The sequence below is a fragment of the Armigeres subalbatus genome, chromosome 1 (assembly GCF_024139115.2).
Source record: "Armigeres subalbatus isolate Guangzhou_Male chromosome 1, GZ_Asu_2, whole genome shotgun sequence".
In the NCBI taxonomy this organism is placed as follows: domain Eukaryota; kingdom Metazoa; phylum Arthropoda; class Insecta; order Diptera; family Culicidae; genus Armigeres; species Armigeres subalbatus.
In genome coordinates this window covers 89,607,423-89,634,633 of record NC_085139.1, presented here as the reverse complement: position 1 = coordinate 89,634,633, position 27,211 = coordinate 89,607,423, and the positions used below count along the sequence as shown (strand labels likewise).

Genomic DNA, 27,211 nt, shown 5'->3' with positions numbered 1-27,211 from the left:
TTGAGCGGCACACTATCGCTTTGGTGGGGCCAACTTGCGGATACATGCAGCTTTTTATAGAGGTTTAACAGAGCCCACTGTCAAACCCCACCACATCCTAGGCAAGCCCCACAACTCGCAGATGGCCTGGGGAGGGATCGTCAAGCCCTTGGACATAGTCCCTGCTGCCCGCAATAATAATAATAATAATAATAAGGAATACAGTTTTTTCATCAAAATTATCTGGTCAGCCTAATTGATTGGGATATTCGAGGGGATATTCCAACTGAATTTTATTTAGAAAGTCCTATAGGAATGCATCCACAAAATCCTCCAGAAATTCTTTCTGGAACTTCTCTGGAAAATTCCTGTCTGAATTTTTTTTAAATATCCGGTGCATATATCAAGCTTGGATCTAAAATATTAATACCATATAGATATAATTATAATATGTCGATACCTTACTCGACATTGACTGACTTAGATCCAAAAGCAACCCGATAGCAGTTCTGTCTTCGAGAGAACTTTTGCCAAACGACATATATCTATATAGAACATGCTTAAATCCTCGATTAACTCAATATTTTTCAATACCTCGGGAGAATTCTGAGGATCGTGTGAACTGTGGAACACAGTAACAATAATTTCTCTAGGTGATAATTGATAAATGCCCGATGCCCACGTAGCGTCTTTTCAACGCTGCGTGTACACGGCGTTAAAAGGACGCATGTGTGCATCGGGAAAAACGGTAACGCAGTGTCGCCGCACCGTTGCACACCTGCGTTTTTTCAACGCAGCGTTGAAAAAAAGCTACGTGGGCATCGGCCCAAAATCAGACTCTTGCAGACATGTGATCCCTGAATAGAGTGATAGAAAAGTATACCTTTCAAAGTTTCTAATATTTCGGACCGTCACGAAAAGAGGTCAGGAAGTACGAGTCAATAACTCAGCTGTTTTTCAACGAATTCCGGAGATTTTGGTATTAATCAAAAAGTAAACTCTCTAAGATTCTATACAACTATTGTGAACAATAGATTTAATACATTTAACTATTGAAAAACAAAATTGCGCCAGCCAATGTTTAAATTGCACTTCAACAGTAATTTGCCTACATTTCGGCTGTTAGCCATCCGGCATGAGCATGCATAAAATGTTAATGATCAAATCTCGTTTCCTCTATCGCACTATACGTAATTCTACGTTCAATTTGTGGTCGTATCTTTGATACAACCCTCTACTTTTTTAGCACAATTGTTGACTACTGTCAGCTGTGTAATCGAACTGAGAGTAGTGAAGTAATAAGGAAATTATTGAAAATCGTATTTACATATATAAAACTTTTTTTCGAACTCTATCAATTAGGACCGTCTAAAATATTAGGAATCACCCTGTGAAGTAGTAGAAAGGGCACTCACTTTCAGTCACCCACAAAATGTATCCAGCGCTGATTCACACCGGCCACTAACACACCGAAAAGAAGTCTAAAATAACAACGGGTTTGTGTACAAACAAAATCTCGCTGCGTTTGTGTATAGTTTCCGTCTCTGTTCTTCCCGTGTTCCCGACCGGTCGACCAACCCGGGTGCTGGATAGAATGGAACTCACGGCAGAAGTACTTCACATTCGCAGTGCTCCGGTCTGTTGTACGTGGTTTTCCCTCGCAAATTATTTCTTGTCCCGGTTCGACCCAGTTCCGTTCGGTTTCACAAATTTTGGTAAGATTAGAGCTAGAATAGAGTGATTTGCCTCCAATTAGTGTTGAAAATATTCCCATTCAGTGCTGATTTCTGGGAAAATTAACCGATTGCCGGTTTTCGACAGACGTTGAATGAGAGCCCCCTGGACGCCATTTTGAAAGTTCGATTCATTGTCTTCGCCGTGTCGTAGTGAAATCATCGTTTTATTATTCGATTGACTATCACGGATCTCACCAAAGTTGAAAGGAGGTCATTTTTGGCGGTAAATTAAAAAGTGATTAACGGAGACGTTGCGAGTGCGAATTTTCGGGGTCAGTATGCAAAGTAATTAAACGGGAAAAGATATTGATCAAAGTGTGTGACCATTATGTAAAATCCAGTGCAAACGGAAAAGAACAAGGAACTTGTACAATCCAGACGAGAAAGGCACTCACCATCATGCACACCAGCGGAAGCACGTGAGTGGGACAAAACCATTGGGTCGAGTGTTTTGAATTTTTCCACGGGTGAGAGGCCGCATACCATCGAGGCGTCGACCGGTTTTGTAGTGTTGGTAGGGTGTATGTCCTCTGTGCAGCCAGGATCGGTTGCTGCTGGGGGAGGTTGAACTGGTTTTTCGCCGCGAAGTTTAGTTGAGTACGAGAGTGGAACGTCGTATGTAGTGTGTGAAGCGCGCGCGAGAGTTTCCGGAGTGTGTCCCTGCTGCTTGTTTTGAGATTCTGCAGTAAAGTGCCCGTCTTGTTTTGGAACCCCTCTGCAAAGGAAGGATATTGGGCACTTGGATTGTGTTATCAACGTCTCGAAACGGATAATCAATTACCCGGGAAACAGCGATTGAACGATTGTGTTTTGGAGTGAGTGATTCCAGATCGAAGAATATTCCTGTGTTTTTTTGTTACGAATCTCTTCCGCATCCTCTCCGTGTAAACCTCCATCAAGTAGGCCGTGTGTAGTAACTAGGCAACTGCAGTTCTTGTTCTTCCTGCTACTTTCCGGGAAACGTGATTCGTTTTTTACTCACCCTCGTATACAACGGGTGATAGTAAAAAGCAGAAAGAGAAGATCACTGAAAGGAATACAAAATAATTTTGTTGCGTGTTGCGAAACTAATGAGCGAAAAGGAGACGAAACCTCAGATTAATTTACTGGCGGAAACATAAGAAGCATTCTCACTAGAAAACAAAAATCCCTTTTTTTTAATTTCTTAAAACGTGAACGATCTGTTTAGATCTGGTGTGCTGAGAAAATGTTCGAATTTGAGGAAATGAGCAATGGATTCCATGACGTGTTACTCAACAAATATAATGTAAGTAGATTCTTAATGTTGCAATGCTACATATGTATTACAGTCGTCTTTGCATATAGGGTTATTTAGGGGTTAAAGGAGTTAAATGGGACCGTAAAGTAACGATCAATACAAAATATTCAGGAGTGCAATACAATAAACCTGAGAATTAGCAGTGTTTGTATTCAAAGAAACATTCAATACTTACATAGCTTGATAGTTTAAAGACCTTGTGATCCTGCGTCAGAATTTCTCATAGAGAAATATCGTACGCAAACCACTTTCACATGCTGGTCATTCAAAATATTATTGTTCAGGAGCACATGCTTGCAGAGTCAGTTGCAATTAAAGGGGCTTAGCTTAGGGTTGTCACACAATACAATAATATCAATATTATTCAATTGAGTGTACCAATGGAGTAAGGGTTTATCACTTATCAAAACAAATTAGAATATTTTACCAATCTTTTGGCAATAATAATGTATATCCTGATTCCTGACACTCATGTTCACCCGTCACATATACAGTCAACAACATGATTTCTTTAAAAGTTTTCAAATATGTTAGGATTTGTTTTGAGATATTGTTACATTTAACAATTCGACAAGGTGCAGTCACTTTTAAGAATCGAATTCCATTCGAGTGCAAGCATTTCGATGAATTCAAAAATTCCGACTAATCTTTTTTCTTCAAACATTTTTTTAATAAATTAACCCTAATTCAGGATAGAGTACGATATTAAAGAATTGATTATCGATTATTCGTTTATACACGACATCCCCTGCTACGGTGCAGCTTGCAAGTTTCAACTCCACGCGACAGCTGCATCCGAGCGCAGATGTCTCGCCGTATATACAAATAATTGCATCCATTCGACCGAAACCTTTCCCTTATTCGTCGTACCTCTGTGTTATTATTTGCACTTGTTCTCCTATTCTTTGATATGTTTACCCGTGCAATAAAAATGTACTATTTATTCATAGGTTAGGTAGTGGTCTCTCCCCATTGTGCCATCTATCAACTACTACTCTACACACCACACTTGAACGGGATGTGAAGTTCAAGGCCAACTTTGTTCGGCGCTTGCCGTTCCCTGGCGCGCTCGCCGTCAATCGTCGTCGGGGTTTTAGCTATTTTTGCCTATCCTCTCCGGTTGTGCCTCCAGCACCAGCAGCACTCTCGCTCTCGTGTGCCTGCTGCTCTCCGTGCTTCTTTTTCGCGAGGTCCCTATAATAGCAGGGGCTTATTACGATAGGTACATCATGCCAACGAACCTTACCAGCATGCCGATGCCGGCGCTTCTAATTTGGCGAAAAAGCACGTGCTTTTTCGAGTTTTGCTCATGTCTGGCGGTTCGTGTTGTGGTGTGACTATGGAGAGTCCCAATTCCAACAAAGCAGCCGGTGTTTTTTTATAGCTTTCTGTGGAGAAACAAATGATGATGCGCGAGAAACAATAATACTGATCTTGCCGGCATAGACTTACTGCTCAATGCTCATTGGCATAATTATGGAGGGGCTCGTTAGGATACAAATTTACAACACAAATAGTGTTGAAGTCTATTAGATTTATATTGTACTGGAATTGCATTCGATTAATTGTTTTTTGACAGGTCCTTAAAAATTTTCTATAAGAATAAAATGCAACTGTTTTTTCGAAACATATTTTCCTTGAATTTTCCTGTAAATGTCGTTTGAAAAGTTCTTTGGACACTTACTCCAGGCATAATTCAAAATTGTATTTTTGAAATTGCTGCAAAATTTTTTGTGTGCTTACAAAAAACCCTCATATGGTATTTCCAAACCCAAACACGTTTTAATGATTTTCGAAAATTTTATATTAACAATGGTTCTAAATGTTCAAATATTTTTTAATGTGTTCACCAACCTTATTTACTCTTTTTATTTACTGTGTCTTGTCCCTCCTAAATATGTTTTAGTGGCCATGCATAATTTGAATAGCTTCTCCCAATAATGACCAAATAGTATCATTTTTTCACAGCACAAAGCCATAAATATGCTAAATGATCTTCACTGACAATTTACCACAATTTCAGGATATTTTGATTGTGAGTTGTGGCCTCAATATGAGAAAACTTGAGCCCCCATTAGTCATCCATATAAAAATTTGGCGAAAAAATTCAAGAAAATATGAAGTGATCGTTCTCACGAGAAGAAAATGCTAAGTAAAGTGAGTAAAATTTCCGTGGGATTAAAAGAGAAGGTAATACAATTTTACTTAGTCACTTACTCAGTTAGCGTATACAATTTTCGTTTCTTTTCTGAGTTCGTACTAAGAGAAAAGAGTGGTGAGTGAAAGATGTTTTCCGCCACAAATTAGCCAAAAAAAAAAGATTCTCCTTCGACCCAAGAACGCTTGATTTCGTCTCATCAAACTTGCAACTGAAACTGACAGTCACTATTTGGTCACTTTTTCTGCCGAAAAGTCACTATTTGGTCCCTTTTTTGAGTCCTTTTTTTGAGCGGCATCGATCGCTACCAGCCCTGGCATGGGGAAGGGTTATTTGGCCGAAACCCATACGGCCGAATGCCACTAGGCCGACAGATACCATTTGGCCGAAAGGGTCATTTGACCGCAAGGGACGTTTGGCCGAAAGGGTCGTTTGGGCGAATGGGTCGTTTGGCCGAAAGAGTCATTTGGCTGTAATAAGGGTCGTTTGCCCGAAAGGGGCATTAGGTCGAAAGGGTCATTTGGCCGAAAGGGACATTTGGCCGAAAAGGTCGTTTGGCTGAATGGGTCATTTGGCCGGATAGGATATTTGAAAAGCGAGAAATTAGGAATGAGAAGAGCGACGTCTCACTTCTCACTCCTCATTTATCACTACAGTAGACGTTCGATAACTGCAAGTCATTTAACTGCAATTCGATAGTTGCAACAGTTTTGCAGTTATCGGACCGCTAAACTTCAAACTGATGTCAGAATCAATGACAGCTGCATTGCACTGCACATTTAGATGCACTTTTATTGCATCTAACGTCGATTGACAACCGTTTGACGTCTAGAATGCGTTGCAGTTATCGAACGGCATTCGTTAACTGAAAAGTAAACATTTTGCAGTTATCGAACGGCTACTGTGCTCGTTTTGAAAAGTGAGAAGCGTAAAGAGAGTAGTGAGACGTCTCACTACTCACTTCGCGCTCCTCTTTTTTACAGTGAGAAGTGAGAAATGAGGAATCAGAAGTAAGACGTCTCACTTCTTACTCCTCATTTCTCACTTCTCGCTGTAAAAAAGTACTCACTACTCACTTCGCGCTTCTCACTTTTAACAGTGCGAAGTGATAAATGAGGAGCCAGAAGTGAGACGTCTCACTTCTCACTTCTTACTGTAAAAGAAGAGGAGCGCGAAGTGAGATGTCTTACTACTCATTTCGCGCTTCTCACTTTGTACAGTAAGAAGAGAAAATGAAGAGTGAGAAGTGAGACGTCTCTCTTCTGATTCCTAATTTTTTACTTTTCAAATGAACTATTCGGCTAAATGACTCTTTCGGCCAGACGACCCTTTTGACCAAATGACCCTTTCGGCCAAATTACCCTTTTGGCCAAATGACTTTCGGCCTAATGACCCTTTCAGCCAAATGATCCTTTCGGCCAAATGACCCTTCCCCTTTCGACCTAATGACCCATTCGACCAAATGACCCTTTCGGCCAAACGACCCATTCGACCAAAATACCCTTTCGGCCAAACTTCCCTTGCGGCCAAATGGTATATTCGGCTAAACAACTGTCGGCCTAGTGGCATTCGGCCAAATGTGTTTCGGCCAAATAACCAGGAGAAAGTTTTTCCATCAACGAATTTGTGTTGGATCCCGAAATCGGCACATAGCCTCTATGTGAGCTAAGTACATCCTGCTCAGGCTTCTTAGGGGCCGTCCACAAAGTACGTCACGCCTCTAGGGGGGAGGGGGGGTTCAGAGCAGCGTGATGATCCATACAAAAATTTTAGAGGTTTATTACAAAAAGTGTGACGAAGGGGGGAGGGGGGGTCGAAAATCGCCGATTTTTGCGTGACGTACTTTATGGATCTTCCCTTAAAGGATATCCAGATCAATGACACGGTTTCCAAGCTAGAATAAAATGTTCGGTCCACCGACGTCCGTTTTCAACAAACGCAGTTGGCAGAGACATCGTCAGCTACGGGGAAGAGCGAACCGTGTTTGCAAAAAGTTCGAATTCGCGAATCTATCACTTCAAGTGCTTGGCTTTCATGTGTGGATTTGAGGCATCACGCATGGAGGGTGAGACTGCTAACGCACCGGTTACTCTCCAGACGCTCATCGACGAGTTCCAGCGACTAAAAAACGAACAATGGGTAATGTTTTCAACATAACCGCGAGTAGACGTAGAACTTGTATAAACGTAACGTATTTACATTTAACTTCTAACTTTTGGATCTATGGAGTTTGATTATAGGTATTGATATAAGAAACGACAACTTCCATGCTGTGTAGAACTATTAGCACTATTAGAACTATAGTAGAACTATTGTTTATTCAAAACCCCTGGAAATAAAACTATTATTAGTTTTATTAGAATTGCTTTTTTTGACCCTTCCTTCGGAAGTGTCTATAATTTCACTTTGTATGCGTTACGCAGGTGTGTTACGTATTAATCTATCAAGAAATCTCGTGAATTATTAAATAAAATGTATGGTATTTGAAACAAGTTCACTTTGACATTGAAAATATAATTATAACAAATGATGTGATATGGAATTATGCCTATTTTTCTGATTTGTTTCAAAGAAACAAATGATTTTAATTGAGGAACATATAAAGCATGTACAAAAAAATCTTCTCACAAAAGCAAAAACGTAAAAATTGAAAGGGATTTCAAAAATTTCTTCAGTAGAAGCTAGATAGCAAATGGGAGCATGTTTTGAGACACTAATAGATCACTCGTATGCATGTATGTGTGCGTATGTGTGCAAATTCTGAAATTTACTACCATAAAAATCTCGCTCATTTTTAAGGTATTGAACAAGTTTAGTTTTACCAAATTAGGCATCCATAAGGCGAAATATATGTTATTATTGAACGCTATTGAGTTTCGTTCAGATCAATGACTGATTTAGTTAGTTCTGGATTAATTAATATCGAGGTCTCTGGAAATTGCGAGTACAATATATGCAACCAGCGTTACGATAGTTATTAACCATGTCACAATAGTTATTCAATCCGACGAGCACCTTATAGATAGGCAGCATGAAGTACAGTACGTTATCATTCGTTGAGTTGTCACTCAACCCAAGACATCCGCCTTTGGGTAGGCAATTATTTTATCACTTTCACATCGCCGTGGGAAGCTGAGTAGTTTTATCTCGTTTTAAATACTGGAGTCTGGAAAAAAAATTCCTTATAACTAAGGAAGGGTCAAAATCTCACTGTAGGTGGATTAATCTGGGTTTTCTAACTATTAAACCCTTATTTACTCAAGCAAATGTCGGGCATTTATGTATATTTGTATTAATGATAGTATTTGAATCCCGGGATCATGTGGATTGTGAAACCAATCACCTGGATTAGCAGACCAAATCTCTACAATTTTATTCTTCTTCATCCATCACCGCTGCCCTCGCTGCCTCAGCCATCATCGGCCTCTAGCCGTGAACTCCGAGCGAAACGAAGGGCGATTGCATCCATCGCAATCGACACCACTTCATCCGACCATCATCAAGCATAGAATGCCAAAAATATGCGCCCACTTCTTTCATGCATATTCGCAGACCCACCGGCAGTTCTTCCGCTGGTGACTGCATGCTGTCGCTGTGTAGGTAAACACAGCGAACGAACGAACGAAACGAAAAATGCGCGAGCAAAAAGCACGTCAGTACGCGCTGCTATCACAAATTGTAATGAAAATCTTCCGATAGACCCGAAGGCCCGTGACATACCGCATTCTGATGTCCGTGTTAGGAATGCACGAGATTGGTTACATATGAAATGTTTACTGGATATAACAAGAATTGAAATTTTCACTAACTTATCGTTAATAATCTTAAGTTTCAATGAAATAGGCAAATTGCTGGAGAGTGTCCGAGCCGATTGACAAATAAATCTAAAAAATCCAACGAAAGATAAAGGCGCTAGTAACGTTCAAAATCTTCCCTTCCAGCGTAACGCTCTCGATTTCCTAAAATCTCATTGACACCCAGTATAGTAAAGAAAGACGTAAGTCCTACGTCAAAACTTCAAGATGGATACGGCAACCAAACCATTGATTATTGGCTCTCGTCTACACGGGATGAAGTTCCTCTTACTTCAACCTGCAGACGGCATTCCGATGCAAACCGTCGATGGAGGCCAATTATGCTCAACTACGATTTCGCTATGGGGCCCTTCTTAGCCGTGCGGTAAGATGCGCGGCTACAAAGCAAGACCATGCTGAGGGTGGCTGGGTTCGATTCCCGGTGCCGGTCTAGGCAATTTTCGGATTGGAAATTGTCTCGACTACCCTGGGCATAAAAGTATCATCGTGTTAGCCTCATGATATACGAGTGCAGAAATGGTATCCTGGCTTAGAAACCTTGCAGTTAATAACTGTGGAAGTGCTTAATGAACACTAAGCTGCGAGGCGGCAATGTCCCAGTGTGGGGATGTAATGCCAATGAAGAAGAAGAAGACGATTTCGCTATCCAACATATTTTATATATTTACAAATTCAAAAGAATTTCTCGTCGCAGTTCGACCAGGAATTCCCAATTCAATCAGAAAATTGTTTTAGAGTTTGGAAATTCGACTTGCATTTCTCGTAGAAATTTGGCCAGAACTTTCTGCGGTAATTCTCTAATTTCAGGGCTGGTAGTCACTATTTGCATCCAAAAGTCACTATTTTCACACCGCCAATAGGAAAAAGTAAAACAAATCTTGTGTCGCCGTTTAAAATTTTCAACGTCGCTAATCTATAAATTTCTATGTCGATTCAGATTTTAAGAAGTCAACAGAATTTAATCCTCACAACATCACGTTGAAACTCCAGAGATATTTACGTGCAAATAATTTTGAAATTTCGAAAAGAAAAACTTCAAGTGGAAATTCCGAAGGTTTTCTCGCTGAAATCCAAAGAAATTCTTGTTGAAGAAGAAATTTTGAACGAAGAAGGGTCGTTTGGCAGAAACGGTCATTCGTCAATTTGGCAAACTTAGCCAACTTAGGACAAACAACTTTTTGGAAAAAGTACCAGATTGCCGAATCTCTCTTTCGGGTGTATGTCGCTTTCGGCCGAATCACATTTTCGGTCGTGGCATTCGACCAAATGATTTTTGGCCAAATGACGGGAAGGGCCATTTGACTGAAGGCCACATAGTCAAAATGTGTTTGGCCGAAGATGTCAATTGGCCGGACATTCGATTAGGCCCATCTGACCGAAAAGTCATTTAGCCGGAACCACCATTACCAGTTCAGTGCTTGACATTTCCAGTGCGTACAAATGTATGTAGACAAGGAATTGGAAATAATAAATTTTAGATGTTACCCCCTTTTCTAATGTTGGTTTACATTTGGCCGTATGACCCGTTGGGACTAATAACATTTTCGGCCAAATGACCCTGTTCTGTCAAAGGACCAAACGGCATTTTCTATCTGATGACCTATTCGACCAAATCTCTTGTTAGGGCCGACAGTTTTTCGGCCAAAATACCAGCTTGGCCGTATGTTGACCAAAGAAAATTAAGGACAAACCTTTTTCGATGTAGGACCGTTCCGCTCGAACGCTCATTTCGGCCAAGTGCAATTCGGCTTAAGTTCAGCCAAATCACGCTTTTCCTTTTTTAAATAATTTCCCAAGGAATTTCCGACGAGTTCCTATGGACAAAAAATTCCCAAAGAAATCCAAAGAAATTTCTTAAAAAATGCAAAAATGTACCGTTGAAATACCGAACAGTTTTCAGACAATCGAGTTTTCTCCCATTTCCTTACGGCGCACTTACATGCGCACTAGTCGCGATGCAGTTGCGACATCAGCAAATAAGGAAAAACTCAATCGTCGCGAGAGCTTACTTCGGTTTTCAACTGGAAGTAACTGAGCTCATGAGAACAGCTTTAACTGTATCACAGGTTAGTTAACCCTCTCCCGCCCATGGTGTCTGGGGAGCACCATCGAATTTTGCACCTTCTAACCTTCATCGAATTGTTTCAACAACAAAAAGGAATATTTGACACATCTTTATGATTCCATTAGACTACAAATATAATCAATTTTGAGAACAAATAGTGAAACTATTGAAAACAATTAATTAACTATTGAATAACAATCAAAAACTTTTTTTTTCGTTTTCCACTGGCTATGCCAAATAACTTTTGTTCTACCATTTTTCTCAAAGATGATTACTTCCTATTAAATCATTGAAAAAAGTCGTGGACGGGAAAGGGTTAAATCTGTCCTGCTATCATTCGGAAACGAGCCTCATCTTGTTTCCATCTCCATCCCAAAAGACCTAATTGAGTAATTCTAGCACGCATGCTAGAAAGAGTTTCGCCCATGCTTGAAGAATAGGCTTCGCAAGTACGACCTGCGGACCAGGTGCAGGAGGTAGTGGAAGAAAAAGTCGCTTGATTACAGGATTTTTTACAAAATGAAAAGTTGAAGGTTGTATTAGAGACACCACCGTGGATGCGGGATTTGATAAACATCACAGTCAACACAAGATCGTATATGATGTTACTTATTATGCTAAAGTGGATCTAGGCACTTTCCCATACAACACGTATGTATATCGCCTCCACTGTAGCATCTTATATTGCATTCTATACGAATTTCTGTTGACTGGATGTTCACGCCGGATGGCTAATAGCAGAATTTCTCTTGGCAATTCAACGAAATTCGATCAAAATCTCCCGTTCAAGTTCGACAATAATTTCTCATAGAAAAAATCTCGACCTGAATTTCAGTGGATTTTTGACCAGAATTTCCCGTGAAAATTATACCAGAATTTATTGTCGAAGTTCGACCAGAATCGTTGAAGTTCGAATGGAATTTCTCGTGGTAATTCGACCAAAATTCGCATGATTTCTGGATGTCTCTAAAGCCACTATTAGCCATAGTTTGTGCTCCCCATGTGGTCTAGAAACTAGAAAATGCTGTCACGTTCCTACAAGGAACTGAATCGACAGAATATGCAATTGGTTGACCAACGAAACAAATCTGCATTGCATATTGACATCTGCTCAATCCAATGGAGGACAAATGGTCCGATTGGTAACAACCGATTAGATCACAGACGAATCACATTAAATCATCATCGTGGTGACATTTTTTTTTTCTATTTGTAGATTTTGCAAAAACATGGGACAACGTTTGTCTATTCATGGATTCACGTGTTTCTGCTTCCAGTAGATTTACGCTTGATTATAAACGTTTCGCTAGTTTCGTAGTTTTTACTAAAACGATCATATTTAAATGTTGCCCTGAGGGGAACTTTCGTTTTCAGTTAATTATTGAATAGATTCTATGTATCCCTTCAATTCAGTAATCTAAGCAAAACGAAAACATAAACGTGTACTTTTATACCTTCTACAACCCTTAGGTCAGGTTAGTATTTGATGAGTATCGTTCACTCGTCATAAATTTTACAACTTAATTACGAGGCAGATCCACATAACACATCTAACCTTCTTGGAATATATTTTCTAAGTTAAGTATGGGGCGTTAACAAATTTGTCTCCTATTTATACTGCCAATCCTAGCGCCAAACGTCGTAAGCATATTCGTCACGATTTGAGCAATAAAATATCCCATCGTTTTAAAAATGTCATAAACATTAGAAGGTGGTAAAATTGCTTACCCCCGTTTACGGCCACAGGTAGTCGAGTCCAAAAGGAGGCGTCTACCGAGGCGCATCCCATTCTGGCACCATGGAAACCATCGAACCGGAGCAGAGCTACCTCTTCGATTGACACCCAGTTGCCTGCTACCCTGATGCTCCTGTGCAGGAAAAGTACAACCCTTTCGAAAATTTACATTTTGGTGGAGCTACGGCTGAAACAACGCCCCCGCCTAATTCTCTCAACGGTGACAATACCGTGCGGGGTGGCATCGACGTTAGCATTTCATCCAACCAAAACCATCGAATCGGCTGTCCTTGAAATTGGGACTGCACAATTGAATCTGAACCCCGGTCAATATGCGTACATTTCGTGCATAAGGTTTGCGTGTTCTGCACGTTCCATACATACGTGCATGGAGGCTTATTTTCCAAATGGGGTGAGGAAAAGCGCTTTAAATGAAGGCAAAAATTATTATATGTATTAACATCTCCCATTGGGATTGCATCGAACTCGAATCATAAAAATGCAGAAGCAATTTCACATTTACTGTAAAATTATTCACAAGTAATCAAATCGAAGTTGCACTAAATTGCTATGTCGATTGCAACAGTGATATCATGTTCTTGCAGGAATAAGTGCGAAACCAAATACCATACTCATGATACCATGGCACAATAACGATAGTGAAGCCTTGATGATCCACACTCAGACAATCGATCACACGACCAACCAAACCAGTAATTGTCCAAAAATGACTGGGATCCTTTTGTAGTTCCAACAAGACTGGTCCACAATTTTTTTTCCTAGCAGGTAAACCTCCAAATCGTCCGATGATTTTCGCGATTGTCCCTCAATTAATGGATCTAGTACTGTGCCTGGCAACCCGCGGCTAGCAACACCATCAATGACTTTTAGGCCTACTACTACGATCTCGAACGAATCAAAAAACAGACAGCAAATTTGCTATGTACCCAAGTTAGTGCCAATTCATTATTTCCATGTTGCCGCGCCGCCCTCGACCGCCCATCAACCTCCAAGAATTCAAGCAACCAACAACGCGCCAACAGCTCTCGTAGATATTCGATCAACTTGAGGTGTTCTATGCATGCTCTAGACCGGACAGAACCCATTATCTGCACATGATCATCAGATCGAGCTTTTTTCTTTGCTTTGCTCTCTTCTTTAGGTTCACTAAATGGTTCGTTTTGCCGCTGGAGGTGGTGGTCGGTCGTTGCTTTGTACTTTCCTCCACCTATTCGGTGCTGCTCGTTTGTGCGCGAGATTCCCATTCTGCAGATTGTATCGCACACCGACGAAGACGAAGCCGTGACACAGCCAGCCAGCCGCCGTCCGCGCCTCTCGGGAGCTTTACTAGATCACTGTTGTTGTCCAACTTTACCGTAGACTTCGGTTTCGGTTGAGGGCCTTTTATCGTATTCGTTTCTCCGAAAGCAGCAGCGTACGACGTTCGTACGTACGATAGAACGGAAGATTAGCAAAGAATTTACATAATTTTCACGTGGCTGATTTCCCCTGGGTTTCAAGGACATTGCTGGGTCCGTCGAACTTTGGGAAATGAATATTCCAATAGGAATCGTCTATGGGAGACTATCAAATATGCAGCGTTGTATGCGAAATTCAGAACCGATATTAGCAATTGAAATTCGAAATTGATTGCAAATTTATTTATAATTGTGAATTGAAGACATTTTAAGCATATTAAATGACAGCGGATGCCAAAAAGTCGAATTGAAAACGGGTTTAACCAAATGGAGAAAATCTATAATTGTATTAAATTCACTTTGCAATACGAGATTCAAATGACACGTGACATTTTGGATAGATTCCCTCTCTAGCCTCAGGTGTTACTTTTAGCATCACACGGACAAAAATAAATATAGGACTACTAAAGCGATACAGTACATCAAAAATTATGAACTGAATTTGGCTTCTAAACAAAGTTATGAATAAATTAGTCTGTTTTGGACTCTGTGGCGTTTCCCTAACCACAATCTACCTGTGCACTGGATTTAAATTTACGGATTTTTTTGCGGAAAGGCTTAGGATAACTAGATTTTGAGTAGTTCAAATGACCCTGATAATTTTATTTTCCATTTGGGCTGTGAAAATATCAAAAATTTAATTGTTCGTGTCAGTGAACAGGTAAAGCGGTCTTATTGGTGTCTTTTGGGTTTCGGTCTGAAATTATTGCAGAATTTCATTTAAAATTCCAATAATATAATTTGGGAAAATCAATAGTTTTGCCTTTCTCGTATATTAAGTATACGTAAAGGCTATCTGTTCACTCCAAAAACACTTGGAAGTTATGTCCAAAATACTTTTTCTCAGAAAAAAGCGCGTAGAAAAATCTAGCTTACTTTTAATGCACTTACCCTGAACCGATTTCCTCGCAACAGGTTGCATTCGACGCAGAATCTTGTCTCATTATTGAATATTGGCCCGATCAGACGATTGGCTCAGAAGTAATGCCCAAAATACTTTTTTTTCACCGCACGAGAAAGGCATCATCACCGCTAGGTGGATTAATCTGGGTTTTTTTTTATTTCTTAATTTTTTTATTTTAATTTCTCCTGGAACATTTTGAATTTATCTTGAAATTTTTCAAGAATTTATTTTAGTAATTCCTTCGAACCCATCGAAAATCCACCCGAAATTATTTCAAGAATTCATCCAATTTTTCCCGGAATTTCTTCAACAACTCCTTCCGATTTTTTTAGGGGATTCCTCCAGGAAATTCATTGGGAAATGAATCGGAATTTTCATCGAAAATTTCCACATCCATTTATCCTAATTTTTTTTAAGGATTTCCACCAGAAATACTTCCTCAAATTTCTTCAGCATCATCTTCGAGAAATCCTTCAGGACTTGTTTCATGACACATTTTAAGAACTACTTCGAATATTTCCATGAACATTCCCTCGTGAACTCCGTCTGGAAGGATATACCGGACTGTTCCTGGAGGAGTACACCTTACGGAATTTTTGGGAGAATCTCAAAATAAATTTCCGAAGTAATTTTCCGAGAAATTTCTTAGGGAATCTTTTGAGAGATTTATAGGAATTGCCGAGAGAATTTCAAATATGAAAATAATTTACGCGAAATTTTCGCGTATATTCAATTTCTAGCGAATTTTTTTCGGAAAAGTCCAGAGGAAATTTTTGGAGGGAATGGAGGAAAGTTTTATGAAAAACCTGGAGGAATTGATTAAATTGCAGTCCAGTGGAAATTTCTGGAGAGTTTTCGAAGTCATTTATGAAGAGTTCCCGGAGAAATTCCCGGAGTTATTTTGATTAAACTTTTGTAAGAACGCAGAAAAGAATTCTTGGAGGTACTTCCCGAAGAATGCACAGAGGAACTTCTCAACAAATTTTTGGTGAAACCTGTGGAAGAATTCCTGGAAGAACGTCCAGAACAGTTCATACAAGAACTTCTAAAGTAAATCGTGGAGCAACTTCCAAAGGAATGCATAGAGGAACTTCTGGATGGATTTCCGGAGGAATTCTTGGTGTAGCTATAGCAGGAATTTCTCGATGAACTGTCAAAGGAATTAACGATGAGTTGTTGGAGAAACTTTTGGAGGTATACCTAGTGAAGCTTCCAGAAAAATTCCTGGAGGAACTTTTGGAAGAATTCCTTTAGGAACTTCCGGAGGAATCCCTGGAGGAACTTCAGGAGAAATTCCTGGAGGAACTTCCGGAGGAATTCCTGGAGGAACTTCCGAAGGAATTCCCGGAGGAACTACCGAAGGAATTCCTGAAGGAACTTCCGTAGAAATTTCTGGAGGAATTTTCGATGGAATTTCTGGTGGAACTTTCGAAGGAATTTCCGGAGGAATTTTTGGAGGAACTTCCGAAAGAATTCCTGGTGGAACTTCGGGAGGAATTCCTGGAGGAACTTCCGGAGGAATTCCTGGAGGAACTTCCGGAGGAACTTCCAGAGGAACTTCCGGAGGAATTCCTGGAGGAACTTCCGGAGGAATTCCTGGAGGAACTTCCGGAGGAATTCCTGGAGGAACTTTCGGAGGAATTCCTGGAGGAACTTCCGGAGGAATTCCTGGAGGAACTTCCGGAGGAATTCCTGGAGGAACTTCCGGAGGAATTCCTGGAGGAACTTCCGGAGGAATTCCTGGAGGAACTTCCGGAGGAATTCCTGGAGGAACTTCCGGAGGAATTCCTGGAGGAACTTCCAGAGGAATTCCTGGAGGAACTTCCGGGGGAATTGCTGAAGGAACTTACGGAGAAATTCTTGAATGAGCCTCCGGAGGAATTGCTGGAAGAGCTTCCGGAGGAATTCTTGGAGGAATTTTCGGAGGAATTCCTGGATGAGCTTTTGGAGGAATTCCTGGAGGAAATTCCGGAGAAATTTCCGGATGAACTTCCGGAGGAATTTCTGGAGGAACTTTCGGAGGAATTCCTGGAGGAACTTTCGGAGGGATTCCTGGAAGAACTCCCGATGGAATTTCTGGAGGAACTTCCGAAGGAATTCCTGGAAGAACTTCCGAAGGAATTCCTGGAGGAACTTCCGGAGGAATTCCTGGAGGAACTTCCGGAGGGTTTCCTGGAGGAACTTCTGGAGGAATTCCTGGAGGAACTTCCGGAGGAATCCTTGGAGGAACTTCCGAAGGAATCACTGGAGGAACTTCCGGAGGAATTCATGGAGGAACTTCCGGAGAAATTCCTGGATGAATTTCCAAAGAAATTCCTGGAGGAACTTCCGGAGAAATTCTTGGAGGAGCTTTCGGAGAAATTTCTGGAGGAACTTTCGGAGAAATTCCAGGAGGAGCTTCCGGAGAAATTCTTGGAGGAACTTCCTGAGAAATTCCTGGAGGAACTTCCGGAGAAATTCCTGGAGAAACTTCCGAAGGAACTACCGAAGGAATTCCTTAAGGAACTTCCGGAGGAACTTGTGGAGGAACTTCCGGAGGAATCCCTGGAGAAACTTTCGGAGAAATTCATGGAGGAACTTCCGGAGAAATTCCTTAAGGAACTTCCTGAGAAATTGCTGGAGGAACTTCCGGAGAAATTCCTAGAAGAACTTCCGGAGGAATTCCTGGATGAACTTCCGGAGCGATTCCTGGAAGAACTACCGAAGGAATCCCTGGAAGAACTTCCGAAGGAATCCCTGGAGGAACTTCCGATGGAATTCCTGGAGGAACTTCCGAAGGAATTCCTGGAGGAACTCCCGGAGGCATTCCTGGAGGAACTTCCGGAGGCATTCCTGGAGGAACTTCCGGAGGAATACCTGGAGGAACTTCCGGAGGAATACCTGGAGGAACTTCCGGAGGAATACCTGGACGAACGGTATTCCGGAGGAATACCTGGAGGAACTTCCGGAAGAATTCCTGGAGGAACTTCCGGATGAATTCCTGGAGAAACTTCTGGAGGAACTTCCGAAGGAATCTTTAAAAACGGAATGTATGACTCTCCAAAAGTTGGCTAAAATCTTTCATCTTCTTCATGAAAGCTCCTGAGTCCTCTCAAAAGCAAGCTTCCAAGCCTTATGAAATGAGGTTCCCGATTTTAATGAAAGAAAGCTTCCGTGTCTGTTTGAATCGGGCTTCCGTGTCCCTTTGAAAAAAGGCTTACAAGCCTCTTGAAAGGCTTCCAACCATTTTGAAAAAAGGCTTTCGAGTATCTGGAAGGGCGGCTTCCGACCATATTGAAAGGAGGCTTTCGAGCCTCCTAAAAACAGAATTTAATTAACAATAGTACGCATTTCCAAAGAAATTTGGATTCTCTGCAAAGCTGAATTTCGGCTCCTCACTTTGAGATAAAGTTTGAATTTTGTAGAATGAGTCGTGGATTGTTGTTGGTTGTTGGATACGATATTCAAACTTTATTCTCAAAGTTCGAAGCCGAAATACTTTTTCGCAGAACAGAGAAACCAAATTTCTATGAAAATACGTACTTTTGTTAATTAAATTTCGTTTTTCGCAACAAATGTAAGTGACAAATAAAATCCAACAAACCATTTGCATTCTGCAAGACCTGGGTTAACGGTTGTATTTTGGACCAGGCCCATATTTTAGACTAACCAAAATCCAACAATCACATGCATTTTGCAAGGCCTATTCTTCGATATTCAAACCTCATTCTCAAAGTTAAAAGCCGTATACCAGCTTTACAGAACAGAGAAACCAAATTACCATGAGAATACGTAGTTATGTGAATATAAACCTGTTTAAAAAAACTGGACTCTTACAAAAAATCTGAATACATGACTGAACTCAGCGAAGAAAAATCTTTTAAGTACACTGCAAATTGTTGAAGGGAGTAAAACACTGTTGACTAGTGTAATTGATTTGAAATTCTTCCACTGGGCGGCGCTAGTGTTATGGAACAACCAGTCTGGAGATATCTCGGGATCTGTTTTTATTTTTATTGATCGTTGATTGAAATTCTTCCAACGTCGGTAGCGACGTGGGTCAGCTTGAACTAATTTCAAGCGGCATTTTTTTCTTCAGGAATTGCTCAATGAAACTCAGGAAGTTCCACCACAAGTTCGTTGGGATGTTCATCAAGAAATACCTCTAGACATTCTTCCAGAAGTAGCTCTAAGAAGTGCTTCCAGAAATTCCTGCAGAAAGTCCTCCATGAATTCCAGCGGAAATTCCTTCCGGAAGTTTTTATAAATTCCTCTGGAAGCTCCCGTAGAACTCCTCCCGTAGTTTCTTTATGAATTTCTCTGGAAGTTCCTCCTGGAATTCCTCCGGAAGTTCCTCCTGGATTTCCTCCCAAATTTCCTCCAGGAATTCCTCTACAAGTTTCTCCGGAAGTTTCTTCAGAAATTCCTTTGGAAATTCTCAGGAATTCCTCCGGAAGTTTCTCCAGGAATTAGTTTGGAAGTACCTCCAAGAATTCCTCGGTAAGTTTTTTCCAGGAATACCTCCGGAAATTCCTAAAGGAATTCATCCGGAAGTGTATCCAAGAATTATTCGGGAAGCTGTTCCGGGAAAGAAATTTCTCAAGCAATTCCTCAGGAAGTTTCTTCGAAGAATTTGGAATCATGGAATTCCTCCAGAACTTCCTCCAGGAATTAGTTTGGGTGCTTCTCCAAGAATTTCTCGGCAAATTTCTCCAGGAATACCCCCGACAGGGAACTTTCTCTGGATTATTCATAGGAAAGTTGCTCCAAAATTTCTTCTTTAAAATTCTTCATAATTTCTCAAAAAATCCAAATTTCTTCGACAAATCCTTAGGCAGTTTCAAGAATTTGTTCTGAAGTTCCTCCAGGAATTAGTTAGGAAGTTCCTCCAGAAAATCTTCCGGAAGTTCCTCCAAGATTTCCTTTAGAAGTTCTTGCAAGAATTCCTTCGGAAGTACTTCCATTAATTCTTCCGAAGGCTCCAAATTAGTTGGGCAGTTCCTCCAGTAATTCTTCGGGAAGCTTCTCCAGGAATTCCTCGGAAGGTGCCTCCGAAATTTCTCCCTGGAATTCCTACAAAAGTTCCATCAAAATTCTTCAGCAAAGTAGCGAAAAATTTTCGAAAGGATAATAGAATACTAAGTTTAAAAGCCGGCCAAGTTCCACTTGGAATGTAGCGCCATTGAAAAAAAAGTATTTTCAAAAAGAGTTTATAAAACTGAAAGAATTGAGTTTTTAAATGAAAATCTGAAATTTCAGACCGAAACACTTAAGATATTCTAAGAGAAATTTCTTAAAGTTTTCTAGGTGCTAATTTTCCTAAAAAAAAACTTGAATAAATTGATTTGTCAGACTGCGCTTAAGTTCCTGATTTAAAATCAAATTAAAGTGATAGATCGAAAGTCAAAAATCAACCGGTTAGAAAAATCGCAGGTGCTTTCCAATAAGTCCGATAAGACATCTGTCAAAAACAATTTGATGTCTGTCAAAAATAATCTTGTTGTGGGGGCAGCGTTATTTGGAAGTTATTCAACTGTAACTTTAAATTTGTTTTAATTTGGGGAATGAGACGCAGCCTTAACGAAAATAATTCTATGTTCGCCGAGCAAACTTGCATATCAAAATCAGCTTGTACAGTTATGGACCATCCTATGATTCCTGCATACTTGGAAGTAGATAAATGTAATATAAACTTGACTGGAAATATGTATTTTCTATAGAATTATCTTACCAGTAAAAATGCTCCTTTAACAAAATGTACGAAACCCATTCAACTACTGGTTGAATATTCCTTCAATAGCCATCATCAGCGTGGTAAAAAAAAAATTGGCGGCGTGGTAAATTTGTATAAGGCGGCGCGCCGACTATTTTGTTACGGCGGCGGCAACGTGGTGTGGCGGCGCACAGGTCTTCTCTAGTAAGATATCACCTTTTAGATATGTTTAGATATCACCGGAGATTTAGGAAGTTGCCAACTTCTAAAAAGTTTGTATAATAAATTGTCCACACCTGGAGGGAGAGGTATCTGATACTGATCAAAACCTGTCCCGTGGTATATGGACAGCCCCCAAGTTGAATTTGACCATATCTCATTTCTCGCTAATGAAAATTGACGGAAACACCGACATTACATTCACGAGACATTTTTTGAACTTCATTCACATGAGTTTTTGAAAGTACAATGTTAAAATCTTGACCAAAATGAAACTCTGGCGTTGGTCGGATACAGTCATGGCCAATAAACTGAAGAGTTAAGTTACATTGGGCATTCTGAAAGGACAGCAATGTATCAAATTAAAGTTAAAACGCTCAAAAGAAGAAAAATGTGTATAGGCAATTATCCCAGTCGTTTCAACACCACGCCGCACTGATTTAAATGGGATTTAAAGTTCCATCTATGATCAAAACAAAACTTAGAAAACTGCATCTCCGATGCATTCTGGAAAAGCGAGTTTCTTCTCCATGTGCAAAACCTTGCCCACGTTCACAGAAATGTGAGCAAAAGCGGAACAAACAAAAACATATCCTCATCATACTCCTCGTATAAAAAAAGGAGAAGAACATGTTATATTTATTATGAAAACCCGGGAAAAGGGCCGGGACGACGACTATGACACAATTTCCCCCTTCCTTGTCCCGTGTGACTGTTGCCTTGATCTATTTACGAGATTATTTACAGTCTGGTGGGAAACAGAAAAAAAAGAAGCAAATTTTGTGCTCCCCGGCCAAGGTTAACATGCCATCAGAAGGGTCTTTTCATTTTTCGATTCCATGTGTATAGCATAGGCTCTGCGCTTCTGGTGCTAGGTCTCACGAAACATGTTTCATGCACAAATAGAACCGTGGAACCATCCCTGTGCGAGTGAAAGAAACGTCGTTCGATTCAGCGAGCGCTTCGGAAATGATTACCACCGAAGAGACCATGTGCAGCAAAGGGGAAAACATAACGACAGCGTGGTGCCCCGTCAGAAGCAATCCTCCATGAGAACGAAATATTTCTCTTGCCTTTCCTTCGGTCTTATACAGTACTTCGAATCAGAAGTTCTTGGTTGATTGTTTTGGTTGCGTAAAGTGGGAACGTAGCAAACCGGTTTGCGGTTCGATGTCTTCCAGCTATAATAATCGTCGTGGTTTTTGGATGCCCACTGAGCCCAAGTTGATTTCCCTCCATTTTTCTTTTCTTTCTCTTTAGGCTCGAGTGAGTTCTGGTGGGAAGTTTTACGCGCGGATTGTTTTGCTTTCGGGTTCTATTTTTAGCTTTCGAATTGGAAAATTGACTACCTGCCGCGATAAAACCAAAACGAATCGGACCCCCACCCAAAGTACCTGTTATGCTGTTATTGTTATTTTACAACAGCCCTACGATCATTGACGGATTAAAACTCGTAGATTTTTTTTTGTTTTCCTTGCGATCTACTGAAAGAAAGGAGGTCGAGAAAGGATATTGACCGTATAGGGATTAGCTTTACGCCTTATCTTTTAGTGACATTTGTAACGGATATTTTATTCCTTTTGACCATCATAAATAGGATTATAGAATGCTAATAGTTAACGGCACTCAATTTTTGTTTATGTATTTTCTTTAAATCTGTTAAGCGAACAATTGAACCGATTGTTTGACAAACCGCATATGAAACATTTTTTGCCAATGTTAGTTTTTCATATATTCTGAATCCTTGTCCAAAACCACGTATTCTGCCAATAGAAGTTGTTCGGAAATGTATGAAAACTTTTTCGTTTGTTTGAGAAGCTTTGAAGAGCAACCCAAATAAAACATACAGTAGAATAACAATACAACATTGAATATAACATTAAATTGGCAATAGAATATATTGTAAATGAAACCATAGCAATACATTAGAATGCATTGTTATGAACCATTTACTCAAATGTAAATGAAGGTTAAGTATCGTAACTATACAAAATCTGAGATTTTTCCATACATTTGTTTCGTCACAAAATGGATAGAGTCTATGGTTAATATATTGTTGAAATATCTGAACAAAAGAATTTTTAAAAGAATATCGGAAGAAATTTCCCAAGTATTTTACGAGAAATTTCTGAATAAAAAGTTCCTGCTGACAAAGTTCCGAAGGAATTCCTGAGAAAAAATCCAAAGCAATTCTTAGAATTCCCTCTTTGAAGGAATTTCTGAATTCATTTTCAGAGCATTTTCCGCAGGAAAAATCAGATGGAATTCATGAAGGAATTTCTGATTGCAGAGTTGAAGCAATTTCTGGGTGAACTTACAATGGAATTTCTGGAGGTATTTTTTAAAGAATGTAATAAGTAGTTTACGAGACAAAATGTTGTAAGGCTACCAATATATATTTTTTGAAAACGTTTTTCGTAATATTTTGAATTGATTATTTGGCTTCAAAAAGTTATACATGACACGTTTGTTTTACCTGGAAATTAATGTAATACAGCTGGAATTTTGTTTTTACAGATGAGTAGACACCCTGTGAAGCGAATAACCTCATTAGCGGCACCCAAAACCTCAAAAGATGCGTCGAAAACTCTGCAGGAATGGAAATTTCCTATTTTTCCGTCAAATTTCCGACAAAAATACTGCATGCGATGGTTTTTCGATTTCGATGGTCTCATGGTTTTTCGCGAATAAACACCTGGTGAGTCTGTGCGTTGCAATGGATCTCATTGGACGCTCCATGAATCTCACGGTATGCGCCTGGAAGAAGGAGTGGGTGATATTTTTTTTTTCTAGAACAACAAAAACAGCACCTCTTATGATGTAGGATGGTGGCCTTCGGAAAAATATGGGTATCATTTTGCAGATTCAAATTTGAAACCGTTATGAAAAGTAGCCGTCAGCCGTATTTTTATTTATTCATCACCGTCTTCGACACTACATCGTACAGACTGTACTTATCTCCTAATATAACCTATCTTATAACTAAAAAATTCCGTTCATCAGACTTTTAAAAACATGTTTGGAGATATTAAAATCGTAAACATCTGAAGCAGAGTTAAATGAGCGAATGCAGGGGTCTAGTGGATTGTTATAACCATAATGCGTACGGTGATACGGAACGGCCAGTAAGTTAGAGTTCCGGAATCGTCTGGGGGGAACGTAAAACGGTATCTGCCCAGGATCTCAGAACAGTCGATGTTGCCTTCGATGACGTCGAAGATAAATAAGCATTGCATTTTTCTGGTTGGTAGATAGTGGTTCTAAGCCGATCAATTGGCACCTTTCAGAATACGCAGGAAGATTGTTTCGATCATTCCAGGGTAACAGCCGCAGTGCAAATCTAACAAACTTTTCTGGACGCGTTCGATGGAAAGTATGTGTGAGACATGGTACGGAGTCCAAACTGGAGCAGCATACTCTAGAACGCTACGTACCAATGTGCAATAAAGCGATTTCAATGCGTATATGTCAGTGAATTCAGAGGCGTGACGGCAAATGAACCCTAAGGTTGACAGAGCTCTGGCAGTCGTTATCCCTACATGCTCCTTGAATTGAAGTTTACTGTCGATGATGACTCCAAGATCGCAGATGGAAGTAACTCGTTGCAATATTTCCGTTCCTAAAATGTATTGGTGGTGTACTGGGTTCTTGAAACGAGTGAACGATATGACTTTGCACTTATTGTTGTTCACGCGCATGCCATTATCGCTGCACCAGATCATCATGTTGTTGATATCTTCCTGCAGGGCGGTGCAGTCATCAGGGAATTCTACGACGCGAAAAACTTCAAATCATCGGCGAATGAGAGCTTAGAAGAGGACAGCATAACGCACAGGTCATTCACAAAAATGTTGAATAGCAGTGGACCCATTACACTGCCTTGGGGTACTCGGATGTAATACAGAATGAGTTGGAACTTGCTGAGTTGACTAGTACATACGAGGAACGATCAGAAAGATACGAGGAAATCCATTCCGTAATCCAGCTCAGGAAGCCTATGTGCTTTAGTTTTTCGATTACTAGGGTGTGAGGTACAGTATCGAATGCTTTCGCGAAGTCAACGTATACCGAATCGATTTTCATTTCTCTTTCCATTTCTCTTGAAAGTGTTTACACATAGCACATCAGGTTAGTCGTGGTCGAGCGCTGCCTCATGAATCCGTATGGTATAAATGATGTTGTGCATCAGCTTCTCGAATACTTTGCTTAAGCAGCATAGTATGGAAATACCCCGATAGTTCGCCACATTTCTGATGTTGCCCGATTTATGAATCAGAATGATGTAAGCTGTTTTCCAAAGTGCTGGGAATGTCTTTTCATGTAGCGAACGGTTGAATAAAACCGTGATCGGAGTGGCTAATTCAATGGAGCACTTTTTCAGGAACAGAGGAGGAAATCCGTCCGTACCTGACCCTTTCTTAGAGTCAAGCTGTTCAATGGCTATTAACACTTCATCTACAGAGAACTGTTTGACGGGAAGGTTAATGATGTGCGAGGTAATATGGGCGAAGCAATCTTGACGAAGAACTGGAGAAACCTTGCTGAATACACTCTCGAAAAACAAAGAGAAGAGGTTGGCAGCTTCTTCATTTGAACAAGCTTGCATATTGTTGTAGCTGACATTACAAGGAATTCTGGCTGATGATTTCCGTTCCTTTACAAAATCCCAGAAACGTGATGGATTCTGTTTCACAGAAGTCTCAACCACGGATATATAGTTTTCATAGGTGGATTGCAAAGCAAACTTGTAAGTTTCTTCCACCTCGCGAAGAACATGCCGAGCATCCTCGGACTTCGTGACAAAAAATCGCTGTCTTGCTTTTCTGAGTGTGTTACGGAGATTACGGAGCTCAGAGGTCCACCAAGGTTTGTTGGATGCAGAGTTAAACGATCGTCTTCTTCGAGGCACCAAGCCATTGCAAACCAAATTAAGCTTGTTGTAGAAGGCGGAAAGCGCCTCGTCGATAGTGCCAAACCGCAATAGAACATCCCAATCTGTTTCAGCGAAAGCGGCTTTCAAGAGGATGTAATCGCACGATATAAAATTGTAGGCGAAGTGATCGATGCCGTTTTCAGGTGATATTAGGTCACTATCATCAATTAGTAATCCGATTGGAGGATGATGACTGTCCACGGGTAGCATCGGCGTTACGGGCTCGAACGTGTCCATTAGCTCAGGCAGACTGACGAAAACAAGATCGAGGAGTTTTCCGTTGACGTTCGCGAAACTGTTAATTTGACGTAGGCCAGATGCAAACATAGATTCGATGAGATTTTGTTCGTTATCGGAAACGGTATTGGAAGGTATGTAGCCATTGATTTCGTCATCTAATTGCCAACGCAAGTTTGGGAGGTTGAAGTCACCCAGAGACAAAATGATATCTGCATCAGAAGCTAGGTTAGCGACATGATGAACTGCATCAGCATGAGCGGCATACAAGTCAGCGTTCGAGTTAGGTGGAAGGTAAATAGCGACAATGTAAATCGAACGCGTTTTTGACTTCACACAAACTGCAGTTTGCTCAAGTTGTTCGCTGTTTGACAAATGAATGGCCTCACAGCGGATGTGAGTTTTTACTGCAATCAGCACGCCACCACCGCGCGAGTGCTTGCTAGTTAATAAGCTTCGATCGCAACGAAACAGCACATACTCGGAAGAAATTTCAGCACTGTTGATGTCCTCCCGTAGCCAAGTTTCCGTGAAAACCAGAACATCATAATCACAGCTGGTTAAAAGCAACCGCAACTGAGCAATTTTGGTGCGCAGGCCTCTCACGTTTTGGTAGTATACCGAGAAGCATGAATTTCGTTCGGGGCTCGACCTCGAAGTTGATGAGTTGCTGGAAACAGCCAATGTTACCGGAAGGAAAGTATTCTTATTGCATGCGTACTTGCCTGCGAAGGGAGGTTGGAAGACCCTTCACCGCACTCGTACACAGGACCGGGATGGCTGCCGAACGCTGGCAGCAGTGGCTCGACTGTGATGAGAGGATTAAAGGCTTCCACGAGGCTAGCAAGCGTGCATCCCGATGACGTTGAGTGTGTTGAGGTAAGCTTGTTTGAAGATGGTGGGCTGATGGTGAAATCGGTATGTGTGTTCACAACGTGCTGTGATGAACTCGAACAAGAAACAGTGGATGCCGGGCTGTTA

General features: G+C 40.7%; 1 protein-coding gene across 5 annotated transcripts in view; it reads left to right on the top strand.

The window, feature by feature from the left end:
- Positions 1–1,555: 1,555 nt before the first annotated feature.
- The window catches only part of LOC134228155 (uncharacterized), a 69,912-nt gene continuing 44,256 nt past the window's right edge, over positions 1,556–27,211 (top strand). The window contains exons 1-2 of one of the 5 annotated variants that reach the window (XM_062709939.1): positions 1,556–1,694; positions 2,905–2,982. In XM_062709939.1, the coding sequence (XP_062565923.1) occupies positions 2,923–2,982 (60 nt within the window). In that variant the 5' untranslated portion in view covers positions 1,556–1,694; positions 2,905–2,922. Of the gene's footprint in view, positions 2,983–27,211 lie in introns of all 5 variants that reach the window. The other 4 variants (XM_062709961.1, XM_062709954.1, XM_062709948.1 and 1 more) reach the window with 4 other exon arrangements.